Genomic DNA, 15,461 nt, shown 5'->3' with positions numbered 1-15,461 from the left:
TACTGTTGAGTGTTTTTGCCATCAGCGAGATCATCACTCTGGAGCTGCTGGCTTGCCCTGTATTCCTCTAAATATTCTGCAGGTACATACGTGATTCTGCACACACAATCACATGACTCATAAGGTAGTGCTAATATTTCACTCATCAGACCTGTCATCAATACTACTGGAATAAAACTTTAAAGAAATGCCCTGAGCTCAATCAACAGCATTATGCAACATTATGCAATAAATGCTTTCAATTGAGCCTAAATTGCATTTATTGCCTTTTGGTTTATCATAATTATGGGTAATGTGCAATGTTTTCTGCCTATCTCTGCCCAAGGTGAAATCATAATGAAATCTAGTAATGTGATTGTCAACAACAGCCACTGGTTTATTGGTTAGTAAATGAATGTGTAACAGCAAAACAATTTTCTAATTTTTCTTTTGCATTATCCAAGAATTCAAATCAAATAAAATCAGACTCAACAGCAAGACTGATAATTTAGCTTTAGATAATTATATATATTTCCTTCATAAGTTCACTGTAGAACTGTGATTTATTTATTTGAAATAGAAATTGTTACATTATAAATGTCTTTTTTGATCAATTTAATGCATCCTTGCTGAATAAAAGCATTCGTTTCTTTTTTTGTGATTGTCAACAACAGCCAGTGTTTTATTTGTTAAATGAATGTGCCACAGCAAGACGTTTATTTATTTTTGTATTACGTCCAAAAATTAAAACCAAATAAAATCAGAATCAACAGCAAGCCTATAATTTTGTGGTGTTTGTGTGTGTGTTTTTCTGATCAGGAGTAAAAGCAGAAATAGTTTATTTGCTTCATCATTGTAAGTGAAGATGACAGATCTAATGTAGGTAAATCAAACCTTGTTTTGAACAATTCATGCATGCAGGCAGAGAGATCAAGACATTAGGAACCATGGCACATCGATGTGAATCAAATATTCATTATCTCCACGTTCATTGAAATGCTTCATTAATGAACGAGAATCGATGGCTGGAAATCAAATCATTACCATGAGAGAGAGAGAGATGTTAGTCAAAGATGAACAACACAATACACATGATGTTAGATAGAAATGACGGCCTGGAATGTTAACGATGGAAAAATAGCCTCTTGTGAACAAGTATGCATGTTACCAAGGAAACTACGACCTGCTCTAACACTGCTTGTTACAGATGTAGCATTCTTGAGTTTGACTAAAATGTGAGTGTTTAACTCTTTCCCCATCAGAATTTTTTTTAAGTTGCCAGCCACCAGAAGTGTTTCTGATCATTTTCACAAAAATGTCATGGCCCCCAGAATATTTTGTTGTATGAATATCTGAACATGCAATATACTAAAAAAAAAGAAAGATTTTTTTTTTTTTTCTAGTTTCATGCATTCTTTTTTATCAACACTTGAATTTTAAAAAAGCAACATTTTGAACAAAAAAACATTTTGAGAAAATCGTGTTTAAAAAAAAAAAAAGATTACAAAGTGCATAAGCAATGCTTTAATCGTTTGTTTCTGCTCCTTTTTTGTCTCTGTTTTGATCTGGAGATTCTTTACTTTTTCAGAAGATGCGTGATAGCGCCCCTACCATATGACGGTGAAAACACAGAAAGCCGGGGAAAGAGTTAACATTAGTAGGGTCAAATCCATTATACAGTACAATTATGTCTGTATCAAAATTTGTCTTCATGCGCTTGTTAAAATTTCAGTAAAAAATGAATTATTCTCCAAGCCCAGCTTAATGTGAAGATAAAACTATAAGAAAGCCATGAACTTTCTTTAAAGGTTGACTTCCTCAAAAAGTGTAACCACTGTGATGACAATCACTATTTTTGAACTTCTGTTTAGTGATGCTAGTGGTGTAGACCTTACACACTTCAGCTTTAAGTTAACGAGGTGAACTGTAAATCATTTTGCTACTTTGGTGTGAATAAATGTTGCCATGTTCACAGGTGCTGAACTAACTGGCAATGTATTAAGAAATATTTTCAGGCGTTTCTTCATCATTTCATTTTTCAAGTTAAAATGTTTTGAAGAAAACAAGTTTTTGGAAATTTGTTTTAATTGTGTTCAGTGTCACATGATCCTTCAGAAATCATTCTAATATGCTGATTTGCTGATTATTATCAATGTTGAAAACAGTTGTTTCATATTTTCGTGGAAACCTTGTTACATTATTTCAGGATTCCTTGATGAATAGAGAGCTAAAAAAACAGCATTTATTTGTAATAGAACATAAATGTAACATTATAAATGCCTTTATTGTCACTTTTTTATGTGTATGCATCATTTAATGCATGTCAAATGCATTCTTGCTGAATAAAAAGGTTTTTTTTGTACAAAAAAGTATAATATTTCAATGATTACAAAAGTGATTATTATTTTATTGATCCTTACTAAATTGTAAGCAGGAAGACTTTGAATTTGTGTACTTGATGATAAGATTATTATTTTAACATTTTTATTTCCATCATGTCCATTAAAGTAGATGAAGTGGGTCGTCTTCTCTTCGGTGTCATTTCATAATGGCAAATATTAAAAAAAGTGAAACCAGAAGTGAAACAAATCAAAGTGAAACAATTTACAGTAATCATAGTTATCTCGTATAATTTGCTCAAATAATAGTGAAAGGCCTTTTTACAAAAATATAAAGTAAAAAAAAAAAAAAATCTATACACTAAATATAATATGATTTTAAATATAATATAATGTAACATTTTAAAAACAAAAAAAAAACTAAAATAAAGGTACTGCATAATAGAAATGACCCAGTAATGATCATTTGCACTCAGCAGAAGAAAGTCATACAGGTTTGGAAAGACATGAAGGTAAGTAAATTATGACAGAACTATCCCTTTAATGCGGTTGTCAGTTATTAAAATTGAGTGCAATTACAACAGAATGGAAGGTGGAACAATCAGACTTTTTAGATAAACCTCTGTAGCGACAGCCCTAAATGCAGAACGGAACGAATGCAAGCAGGGAGTGAGGACAGACAGAGTAAATCAAGCCCAGATGAAGGGAGTACTCACACAGAGATGGGACTGTGTTCTTCCCCCGCAGCACCTGTGGATCTGGAAACGTGAAGAGCAGTTTACGGACGGCAGCCGACACAGATGCGGCTGCCATCAGGATGCAAAATAAAGCAACTTACTAGTTACTACAACTAGTACAAGCTCTCTGCTGCGAAACGAGTTCTGCGACGGGTTCTCTCATAAAAAAGAAGTGCACTTAAGTGTATTTTAGAGAGCATTTTTAGTGTACTTCATATCTAAAAAGTATGTTTTTAAAAAACTGCTATTGCAGATAAAATGTATTAAATAAAAGGCCGCTTAAGTGTACTTAAAGAGTGTACACTCTCATGACTATGTTTCTTAACACACTTAAGTACACTTTTAAAAAGTGCACTGTAATAATGTCAAATTAAAAAAACATTCTTTTAAAGTATTTCAAATCATGTTTTAATAATCCTTTGTCGTGCTTTAAAGTAGTACACTTATTTTGATGTGTTGACTAACATGCTAAAGTACTTGCTTAGAATTTTAATTGTATTGTGTCGATATCACATTTAAAGTTAATATATTCTAAATGTAATAAATTGCAGTATCATCATTACAAATATGTAATTACAATCAATTCTATTATAATAATAAACATATATTAAACATGACATTTTAATAGAAATTAAATTAAGATGTATTTTAGTTTACCATAAATGCTTGTCAGTACATACAGTAGTATACTTTACCAATATTACACATTTTCAAAAAATAACAGAATTATGAAATTACTTAAGCACTTACATAAAAAGGACTTTTAATATAAACGTATTTATAATTCATTTTCATATAATTGAAATTAATGTTCAATTAAGTGTTTGAAAACATAAAATTCAGTTTGCACTTAAGTATATTCTTTCAAAGTATGCTAAAGTGTACTTCTTTTTCACAAGGGTTCTGGATCACCATTGGGCACTGATAAGCCTGTGCTGGTTTGTGAGTAATGTTTTATGAATGTTTGTTTAACCTTTTATTGTATTTGTAAATTCTGGAGTTCTGGTGAAGTTAATGGCTCTATTAAATTGGCAGTACTCATAAAAAGCAATCAACCATAACCCCTGACCATTCATAAACTTCATTGTAACAAATTTTTCCATGCAATTCAAAATTAAAGTAACATCAGAATGCAACACAGCTGACATGCCGTCTCAAAATGTTTTTCCAGACACAGAAAGAACAGCAAGATGCGCAGTAACATCAAATTACGCCTGTCTGCATGTGTGGCAAGTTCTCCTGTGACACTGAAGTTTATTCTGTCGTCCCTCTGTCATTCTTAATCGTGTGTGTGTAACAGACTAGACCTGATAGACTCAAGGCCCGTTCACACCAAGAACAATAACTATAAAGATAATTATATTAGCGTCCACACCAGCGGATGATATCGTTCTGTTTATTATAAGCGTGTGCTTGTCTGCTGCTTTAAATGCACAAGCTCATTACAGCGGGATGGATTCTGATTGGCCGTTCATCAGCTGGATAAAATCGTTCTGAAAGTGATTCCAAAAATATTGTTTCTCTGTGTCGTTATCATTATAGCACTGGTGTGAACTCTGCTATTCTTTAATATTGTAACATTTTTTTTTAACTATATCTTTATCGTTATCGTTCTTGGTGTGAACAGGCCTTTACACTACTGTTCAAACATTTCTTATTACTATCAATGTTGAAAAGAGTTTTTGTCAAGATTCTTTGATGAATAAAAAAAGTTTAAAAGTGCTGCATTTATTTGGAATATAAATCATTTGTAACATTATAAATGTCTTTACTGTCACTTTTGATCAATTTTTTCAATCAGTAATTTATTCGACTACAATTTTACGCATCTCAAACTTTTGAGCAGTAGTGTATGTTCAGTAATATGGAAATAAACAACATGCTGCCTTTTAAAGCAAAGCAAACATTGATAAATGTGATTTATTAAATGATTAATCAGTATATGTTATAATTCATGAGATTCTTTTAATTAAAGAATTAATAGCACCAGAATTTTTCTTCTTTTTTTTTTCTTTCAAAAAGACAAATGAAATCCTCTGTTTCGATGATGTAAAACAATAAAACACAAACCCTTTCTGAAGGGAATGTAATTAGCCATGTGTCAAGAAACAAAAATAGAGAGAGGTTGATTTCTACCTGAGAAGTTGAACAGAAGCTAAACTGGAATGCCTGAATCAGGGTTTGTTTGAACATCTCACCCCATGTCTGGTCCGATCAGAGAGTGTCTGCGCAGCATGGCTCGCGCCTGCGCGTTGGTCAGATTTCCTGTCAGTTCTCCGTTGATGGCCAGAATAAGATCTCCGACCCCGAGTCGTCCATCCCGGCTGATGGAGCCACCATGAATGATGCTGCGGATCAGCATTCCTGCTCCATCCTTCAGTGCACACACGGTCATTCCTGAAACACACGCGAGTATAAAATTTGCTCTCTTTTAATCCATAAAATGGATTAAATAAATAGGTCACATGCCCTATTTGAATTTTAGTATCATAGTAGTTACTACTACTATAATACTAATAGTGTTTAGTATTATAGTAGTAGTAAGTATAGTATTATTGTCACGTGGGTGGTTGTATAAACACACATAAAGATAAAGATATATGCAAAAGGCAATATTTAATAAATCCACAGGTAAATCCACAAGAACAGAGTAACACACAACACATCCATTAACTGATGACACCAAACACTGAACTGAAACAGAACCAAACATACAAGTGATAAAGATGATGATAATGAATGAACAGCTGAACATAATTAGTGTGCGTGACAAGTAATGAGTGACGAAGGCAGACAATGATGAAACACAAAGAAAACTTATTTAAAAAAAATAAAATAAATAATAATAATAAAAGTATCACTTTGCAATGCAAAGGCAGACATTTTAGTGGGAATTATGAACCCCTTACACATAGATGCTCTGCTCCAAAACCCATTGAGCTGCCTACAGATGCGGCATTGTAGTTAAGTGTATTTAAAATGAACCATTTTGCCTGATATTTGTGTGCTTAAATGTTCTGCTTATGAGGGTATTGCATGGCTATCTTGGTCTCATTTGAGCAACACTTAGTAGTGGGTGTTAAGTCAGCATGGTAAAAAATCCTCTGCCAGGAATGTAAATGTACTTTAATTTAAAATCTTCCTAGATCAAGAAATAGAGAGCATTAACACCTGTGACATTAAAAAACAAGTCCAGTTCCAAATGAATGCGAGAGATTAAAATGTAATAACCTAATAGTGTATTTTGGCAAAGCAGACTGCTTTGGATTGCTGCTCTGGGATAAAGCTGTCCCTAACTGCTAGTGTACGATCCAACAGCCAAAATCACTGTAGATCAGTGGCTGGGGAAAACTTCCTATTTTCAGCTTGTATTTGACCTTTGCACAGCAAAATTTTGCGGGTAAATTGTAGGCATCTCAAAAAAATCCATGCTCTCTTGAATTTCGCATGATGTCCAAAAAAAATTCTCCATGCACATTTTGCATTAGGTTCAAGTTTGTTGAATATTGACGCACAAAATCACTGTGTTGACCAATTAGAAAGCAACTTGGTTTGGAAGTGACCTCTGTGTGAGTGGTGCTTTGTTCATTGTTACACTATTTACAGTGTACAGTGGAGCTTTACTAATAAGCTAACAGATAATAACTGTAACTGTGTTTTTGCCATTTCAAAAGAGGGTGCTTCTGAAACTGGGGACATATTCATTTACATTCATTTACACACAACATAACAGCCCTTGTGAAAAAGAAGTGCGCTTAATTTTACTTTTACACTATTGAGTGTGAACTTTTAGTGTACTTAAAATCTTGAAAGTAAATTTGAAATCTGTAATAAGTACTCTTTAAAAAAAAAAAAATGCTGGTGTACTTCTATTTCACAAGGGACTACTCATTCCCATTCTCATACCTAGACTGGAGCTGCCTTTGACCACAGTGATGGTCCTCTCAAAAGTGCTCCCCGCAGTGACGTTTAGCTGCTGGGTCTCATCTGCGGTGTTAGTTGGAATGAAATCCTCTTCCTGTGAGGAAAAAAGGTTAGAATCCTCATCAAAAACAACATCAAAGACTGAAGTCAAGGACACAGTGTGATGAAAGACGTTAGTGGGATGAGGTCGGATTGTAAGGGTCTTGTGGGGAAGCAAGAAGGATGGGAACAGAATGGCAATACTAGATTAGCAATAATGAGTGGTGCTTGACTTGACTTTCAAAACTCTCCACCACAATGTCGGAGTAGGTCTGGTCACTTTTCCAGTATTTACTATTACTAAGGTATTTTGAGTGGGTTCAAAGGTTTGATGGCAGTAGTAGGGCAGAACGATTTGGGGGAAATCTAATTGTGATTCTTCTGATAAAATTGTGAAATATTAAGCAATTTTTTTAAGCTTCAGGGTAGTTTGTAGGCCAAGCATTATGTAATTATGTATCAGTAGGGATAAAATAATAATAATTACAAAAAAAAAAAAGAAAGAAATATTGCTATTGTAATATTTCACTCAAAAATAAAATTGAGTATTTAATAATAATAATAATAATAATTGTATATTATTATACTTTATATATTTTAAATAACTTTATATTATATTTTTAATATTATAAAAATATTACTATTATTATTATTACTAAAAATGTAATAAGAAATACTGTTATTGTAACTCATTTATTTAATTCATTTATCACATCAATTTGAATAGGATAATCCTGTACCATATTGATATAAAAATACAAAGAGAAAGAAAATATATTCCATTTTTTGCTATCAACAACATGAAGTGTATTAAATACACTGCATAAATATGAAATGACGTGAATTTGTACATTTGAGTGTGTTTGAAAGACAAAAGCCTTCTAAAGACAGTAATACAAGGTTAAATGACTCATTGAGTGATAATACAAATAATAATTAATGTGTTTGTAAGGAGCTGATTAGATATGCAGTGTTTAAATGCTGAGAAAATACTTTTTAAAAGTGAAATGATTTCTGTAAATCCAGTGAGCAAATGCGGTGGCTCTCAGTTTTCAGTGATAGGCTCATGACTAGTGGCTGGTCTGTGTTTGCAATTCCACAAACCTGGAAGACCCTCTGAACATATATAAGCAGTAGACTTTTATAGAAAGGAAAATTTACAAGACAAAAAAGAAGTAGAATCAATGAATTACGAATAATTTACTGCCACTGTGACAATAACATGTAATAGAATAGAAAAGTAATTGTAGTCTGATTACTAAAGTATTTTAAAATGTAATATAATCGAATTTGATATTTTTGGAATATGATTACTTAATCCAGATTACATGTACCGGTAATCAATTACTACCCAGCACTGTGTATAGATAATCCATGAAAGATTCTGTTCAAGAAAAACCCTGGTAAGACAAACATCTGCAGTTTTCCTTACACAAATTATCAATTGATTTATATCCACAATTAGAGTCAAATCAGCGGCAGATAATCTCCTGATAAACAGTGGTGTTAATGACCTGCTGAAGTGCAATAATGCCAGAGAGCAATCATTGGTGAGAGCCAGGGGAGAGTATTTCTGAATGTAGCCATGCTTCATACTGCTGTAATTGAGTTTGCTCGTGCAGAATGATTCAAGAGGGACTGAATCACTCAGCTATGAATCTGAGCAGAGACATCCCAAAGCAGGAGCCATAAAAACGCAGATAAAGCACAACTGATGGGACTCGAAATAATAAAGTCGCAAATTACAGAACAGAGTACAGTTGGGCCTGTGGCATGCTGGTCTGGAGAGAGTTTTCCTTAACAATGGGAGTGAATGGAGCTGTTAAGCAAATGACACGCGAGGAGGTATCGGGGTAATTTACCATCAGAAATTTATCTGGGAAAAATATAAATTAGCAAGATTTTTCCTTCCACATCATAATGTGAAAGCACATGCTGTATGATCTCCAAGCATACTTGAATGGCTTTTAAATGCCACAGGGTCAAAAGCGACACGAAATATGGGTACACATTTTTATATTCTATTTATATGCTATTAGCAGGGGTGGTGAATTTAGAAAAAAATGTGGAACTTCTATATGTCGCTTAGGCCGTGTGTCCACCAAAGCGTTTTTTCACGCGGCTGGCGTATTTTTGCAATTTGTATTTATTGTTTTCAATGGGAGCACCGCATTTTTAAAACGGCATGAGCGTAACGAGGCGCTGAGCGTTTTTTACGGGTCGCCGAGAGTTGAAGAATGTTCAACTTTGGGTAAAATGCAGCGCTCATCACTGTCACTTTTTACCTAGCCGCCCAATCACAGTGGAGGAGGGGCGGGACAATATACCACACCGACCAACCGCCACATTCTGCTTGTACAACGTCAACAGATGACAACAACAAGCATAATAATGGAACAAAATAATTTAAAACAAGAGCCAGAGAAAATACATTACATTGTATCGGCATTTTAATATAGAATCAACACAGAAACAAAATATGTGTGAAATGAGATACTAGTAACACTTTCGCGGATATTCCGTATCATAACAAGCAAAGCGTCAAAACGCTCTCAAGCGCCCATAGCTAGGCGTTTTCAGCAGAGCGCCCAGCGTTTTCCGCTGGCTAAAAACGCTTTAGTGGACACACGGCCTTGAGGTGAAAACACTCAATTTAGAATTTACTAATTGTCATTGTTTTATATGTTTATTATGTTTCTTGTCACTGTATTAGTTGCATTTTATTTTATTTATGTCGAGAAACATTCACTCCTTCCTTCTCAAGATCTGTGATAAGTCCTACTCTTGTGAAAATGAAGTGTTCTTAATTGTATTGAATGTGCACTATTAAATGTGCACATAAATGTATATTTTTTAAAAACAGTACATGCAGATAATATAATATTATTGAAATAAATTGCCACCTAAGTGGACTTGGGGGGGTGGTGATGGCGCAGTGGATAAGACACAAGCCTTTGGTGTGAGAGACCCGGGTTCGAATCCACTGTGAGACACCAATGTGTCCCTGAGCAAGACACTTAACCCCTAGTTGCTCCAGAGGCGTGCGACCTCTGACATGTATAGCAATTGTAAGTCGCTTTGGATAAAAGCGTCAGCTAAATGAATAAATGTAAAAATGTAAATGTAAATGACTTAAAGAGAGTACACTTTCATGACCATGTTTCTTAAAACATTTAAAAAGGGCACTGTCACATGAACATTCTTTTGTGCTGTATTTGGTTTTGTTTTCTCTCTGTCTGCTAGTACCACTGTTTTCTTGTTTGTCTCCTAGGTTCTCATTACCCTCTTGTTTGTTACTATGGTAACTCATTAGTTCCCTCATTTGCTACACCTGTGTTTATCCAATTATTTCTGCTTGCTCTTAGGGGCTGTTTACACGACACCATTTTTAACTAAAAATGTAAAACTTTCTATGCATTTTGGACGTACATATACACGACAACGGCGTTTTGGGTGCCTGAAAACGCAAACTTTTGAAAACGGGTTTCAAAGTGGGCGTTTTTGAAAACGGCCTCCGTGTAAACAACAAAAATGCGAATCTCTGAATATGATGACGTCATGCACATACATATTACATGTTCAGTCTATAGTGTTTCATCGCCATCTAATGGCCAAGCATTAGAATACAGCGTTTTAGTTGTTTTTTTGTGGATCCGTGTGAATGGGGATCATTATTACAATGGTGATATTACATGAAATGTGCATGTTTGAATCTGATTGGTTGCTGAATCTATATACCTTAGGTGTGGAGGCCTGTCTGGTCATCTGATAGGTCAGATCAGTGCTGCAGAAACTGCCATGTTCAGCGATCATTGACTGCAGCAGCTCGTCCTCCTCCTCGAGAAAATTACGCTCAAACGCCTTTTCGTCAGACAGGTCTAAATCACTGGAGTCGATCTGGAAGGGTTGTTATGTAGATAAAAATGATTATAGCATCAGAGAATGATAGTTCAAACAGTTTGGGATGACACCCATGGATTTAGCAATATTCTTTCTGTATTTGAATGAGTTTTCAATGCTGCCATGTGCATCTCTTGCTAGAAGTTAATAATAAATGTTACTCATCTAAAAAGAGGTGCCTGCATCCTTTAAACACTGACATATCGCTCCCACAAGAACGTTGCACTAATAACATGCTTTGAAAAAAATGGTTTTGTTGTGTTTTATAAGCACTGACCACTGCAGGCTCAGCACGAAACACAACTTCCTCCTCATCATCATCACAGCCCTCCGTCAGGACTAGAGCCGAAAAGATAAAGGAGGAAGAGCCATCCTCATCCTCAGTCTGTAAAGACAGGGAAGTGTCACCTTTCTAGACATGTGACCATCCACTCAATGATCATGTTTATACCACACTAAGGTTGGGCGTTGCGACCAGAATCTGGTATATCATGGTAACTGTATAATTCCGATATGTATACATGTATATACACAAACACTACAATTTGGGGTAAGAAATTATTACTTTTAATCAGCAAGGATGCATTAAATTAATCAAAACTGACATTTATAATGTTACAAAAGATTTCGCTTTCAAATAAATGCTATGAAAATATGAAAATATGAACCAGCACTACAGCAAATCAGCATATTAGAATGATTTCTGAAGGATCATGTGACACTGAAGACTAGAGTAATGATGCTGAAAATTCAGCTTTTCATCACAGGAATAAATAGCATATTACAATATGTTACAATAGAAAACAGTTACTGTATTTTTGATCAAATAAATGCAGCCCTGGTCAGCATAAAGGACTTCTTTCAAAAAAAGCGAAAAAAAATCGTACCAACCCCAAAATCTCAAACTTGGTAGAATGTACATGTACAGTACTGTGCAAAAGTCTTAGGCATGTTAATATCCCCCCCCCCAACTGACAACAGCCTGTATGATCTGATCTCACCATCATCGAGTCCGTCTGTGATTACATGAAGAAACAGAAAAAACTGAGACAAACTAAGTCCAGAAGAACTGCGGGAACATCTCCAAGATGCTTGAAGAAACCATCCTGCAAAGCTACCTGAAAAACTATGCGCAAGTGTACCTGGACAAAAGCCGTTTTAAACGCAAAGTGTCGTTACACCAAATATTGATTTGAATTCGTTAATAGAAGTTAAATCATAAATAAATTCAATTTATGATTTTATTTTTGAAAGCATTCTCATTTTACAGCATTTTAACACAAGTGCCAGTACTTTTCACAGTACTGTAGCTTTGCTGATAGGTTTCTTCAAGCATCTCGGAGACGTTCCCGGGGGATTATTAACATGCCTAAGACTTTTGCACAGTACTGTATATGTGTGTGTATGCAAATGTAAGCAATGGTTTCAGAAGACTTGAAATAATATATTGCAAACAATACTATGACAGTTCTTTTATATGTTTGTTTTAGAGCTTGACATACATGTTGAAATTTATAAACATTAACAAAAATTTCTACTTTGTATTTTCATATTATTCTTTGTATTTATGATACTTTTTGCAAAAATGTAAATAGGCCCCGCATACTGATGCCATGCAGATTTATCTACTGTGTCATAGCAGATTCTTTTGCATGGCACATAACACCCAGACCAAGATCAGAATAAAATAATTAATTTGATTTGATTTGGTTAGAAATCACTGTCATTTTGCATGTTAGTAGTGCAAGGTTGGTAAGCTAGCTGAATTGTTTGATTAGACATTTTAACATCATTGATATTTATGATCACGTCACAGATTTGATTGTACACTGTTTTTCCAAAGGCAAGAGGAAGAAATGCTTTCTCTGTTTCATTGCAGTTCTTGGAAGTGAGTCATTTGAACCATATTAAGAGGTGATGTTACCCAATCGCACTTGTGAGAGCAGAACAAAAGGGTTTCGACGCACTCATGCAGTCTAAAGGCCTCTCACAAGATTAAATCAACAGAAAAAAAGACTCGATCAGATGACCCATAGTGCACTTGACAACCCACCATACACGCTCCAAACTTATGCCCCGAACCTCAAGGCCTTGGGAGAGGAAAAAAAGGAAAGATGCCAAAATGTGCACACAATCCCAGAATAATGGAGCCGAGATAACAGCCTTGGAAAGTTGAAGAGTTTAAGATAAACTACAGCCCCTGAGAGCTCTTCACAAAGATACAGACACACTCCTCTAAGAAGATTTCATTTCCTGAGGCCTTAAAGGACAGCAGACCTGTTTCATGAAATATTCAAAGATCCTGCAAAGGAATCCTGTTACTGCAACCACAGGTTTCAATAACACAGAAATGTACAGAGGAAAAAGCTGCTTTAGAAAGTAGAGTCTGGTATTTCTTACGGGCAGTGGTTTGGCCACCCCGATGCGGACATCACCCATGTTTGCTCCCTTCAGAGCCTGCACCGCCTCCTCCAAAGTGGCACTCTCCAGGTTGATATTGTTGACGTACATGAGGCGGTCTCCCGGCAACAAGCGACCGTCTCGCTCGGCTACACCGTCGGGAACTAACGACCTAATCACAATCACCGTCTTAAGCGAGTCCATTGGGTCCTGCACACATATGAACACACACGCATACACAGAGAGTACAACATTAACATTATAATTATATTAGACCTGCACAATGATGCATTTAATTAGAATGGGAATTGATGTTTCAGTTTTTGTTTTAAAAATATTGGAAGCACATTGATTGATTTTCTTGATATTCACCTTAGTTAAAAGTTCTTTAAAGAACCCTCGTGTCATTCCTTTCTCATATTCAGTTATACTAGACGAAGATAAAATGCATAGGTCTGTTGGCATACTTTAATGCTTTTAAAATATATTTTTTTAATGCTTTTATTTACTTTTAATCATTTTTATACTTTTTCATTTTTGGAGCTTGATAGTATACAACACTATTCAATTTCATTGTATTTCAGTTCATGTCGCACATTCTGCTAAACAAAGAAAATTTAAGTCGGAATAACAACAGGGTGAGTAAGGACTATATTTATTTTTCTGCTAAATAGAAGTGTCAAGGGAATAAATAATGTAGTCAGAATTTAATATTAATATTTTATATTATACATTTAAATATATTCATATTTAAAATAAACAACCCTCGTGAAAAAGAAGTACATTTTAGCATACTTTTAAATAAGTTATTACGGAAATATTATACTTTAATATAATATATTTAAGAGCGAACTGAATTTAATGTTTTCAGACATGTTAATTGCAATAAAATAAAATAATATAATTTGAATTTGTATTAAACGCACAGTACAGTAGTTTTCAGGGATTTCCTGACAAAAATTAGGAAATTTAATTATAATAATTTAACATTATATAATAAAACCTTAGACCTTTCTTATGATTTATAGTTAAAAGCCCCCTGCATGTTTACAGGTCACCCTGCAGTTTTCCAAAAAATAAAGGCTTTCTGTAAAATATAATGATATATTGTTATTGTTAAGCTAACTGTTATTATTAGATTTATTCTTAAATACTGTTTTGTATTTTATTTTACTTTCTCCTTTACTTTTACTCAAAAATGGTAACAGACGTTTATTCTTGTGCTACAAAACTTTCAACCTCTATAGTACCAGAGCTATGTGCAAAAATGGTTAACATACAGCCCTGGTTGTGTACTGCCGAATGTACTGACAAGCATTTATGGTAAACTAAAATATACTTTAATGTCATTTCTATTGAAACTTGCATGGCATGTATTTAAATATATTTGTAGTTACACATTTGTAATGATGAAGTTGCAATTTAGTAAAATATATTAACCTTAAATGTAATCGCTTAACACACTGCAGTTGAAATTATAATCAAGTGCTTTACATGCGCTTTAGTATGATAGTCAACACATCAAATGTTTATGTTTAATTTGTAAAATGTAAAATGAAGTAAAATGTTTAATTTGACATTATTACTAAGCACACATTTCAAAAGTGTAGGCCTATGTAAGTGTTGAGAAACAGTCATGAAAGTGTGTTCTCTTTAAATGCAATTAAGTGGCCTTTTATTTAATTAATATTATATTATCTGCAAGTGCATTTTTAAAATATACTTAATATCTGATTCACAAACAGATGCCTTTCATGAGCCAGTTCTTTCAATGGATCAGTAAAAAAGACTCACAATTCAATATCAAACCCATGAGTTCCTACTTTAGTTTTGACTTGTGAAATTGGAGTTGAGATCCTTCCTTTCTCATGTGATGATGTAAATTTTGGAAGGTCCTCCAACTTTCTCACCTGGTAATCCAGAATGCTGAAGCCCAGCCCACTCTCCCCTTTCTCTAGTTCAATGTCCTGAATCTCCGTCTCCCACATAGCTAAAGGCGTTCCGGTGGGCTCTTCAGTCACATGATCTTTCAGGCTGTCCTCTGATTTGCCAGAGACCAGGAAATCCTCAAAATCATCCTGCACCTACACAAAGTGAACACAACCTTTGTTTCTCATTAAGTCCCTAATAATTGTTCAGAAGC

General features: G+C 34.5%; 1 protein-coding gene across 18 annotated transcripts in view; it reads right to left on the bottom strand.

Annotated features, from left to right (window-relative positions):
• The window catches only part of mpdz (multiple PDZ domain crumbs cell polarity complex component), a 105,228-nt gene that overhangs the window by 31,073 nt on the left and 58,694 nt on the right, over positions 1-15,461 (bottom strand). For 8 of the 18 annotated variants that reach the window (XM_079867831.1, XM_079867843.1, XM_079867842.1 and 5 more), the window contains exons 16-23: positions 15,229-15,402; positions 13,319-13,528; positions 11,196-11,303; positions 10,757-10,915; positions 6,962-7,073; positions 5,254-5,452; positions 3,035-3,076; positions 4-96 (exon numbers count right to left, since the gene is read on the bottom strand). In XM_079867831.1, coding sequence (XP_079723957.1) covers positions 4-96; positions 3,035-3,076; positions 5,254-5,452; positions 6,962-7,073; positions 10,757-10,915; positions 11,196-11,303; positions 13,319-13,528; positions 15,229-15,402 — 1,097 coding nt within the window. The remainder of the gene's footprint in view (positions 1-3; positions 97-3,034; positions 3,077-5,253; positions 5,453-6,961; positions 7,074-10,756; positions 10,916-11,195; positions 11,304-13,318; positions 13,529-15,228; positions 15,403-15,461) is intronic. The other 10 variants (XM_079867845.1, XM_079867835.1, XM_079867836.1 and 7 more) reach the window with 3 other exon arrangements.

This window comes from Squalius cephalus (genome assembly GCF_949319135.1).
Source record: "Squalius cephalus genome assembly, chromosome: 3".
In the NCBI taxonomy this organism is placed as follows: domain Eukaryota; kingdom Metazoa; phylum Chordata; class Actinopteri; order Cypriniformes; family Leuciscidae; genus Squalius; species Squalius cephalus.
The sequence above is the reverse complement of the archived record's forward strand: the minus strand, read 5'-3'. Positions and strand labels throughout refer to the sequence as shown.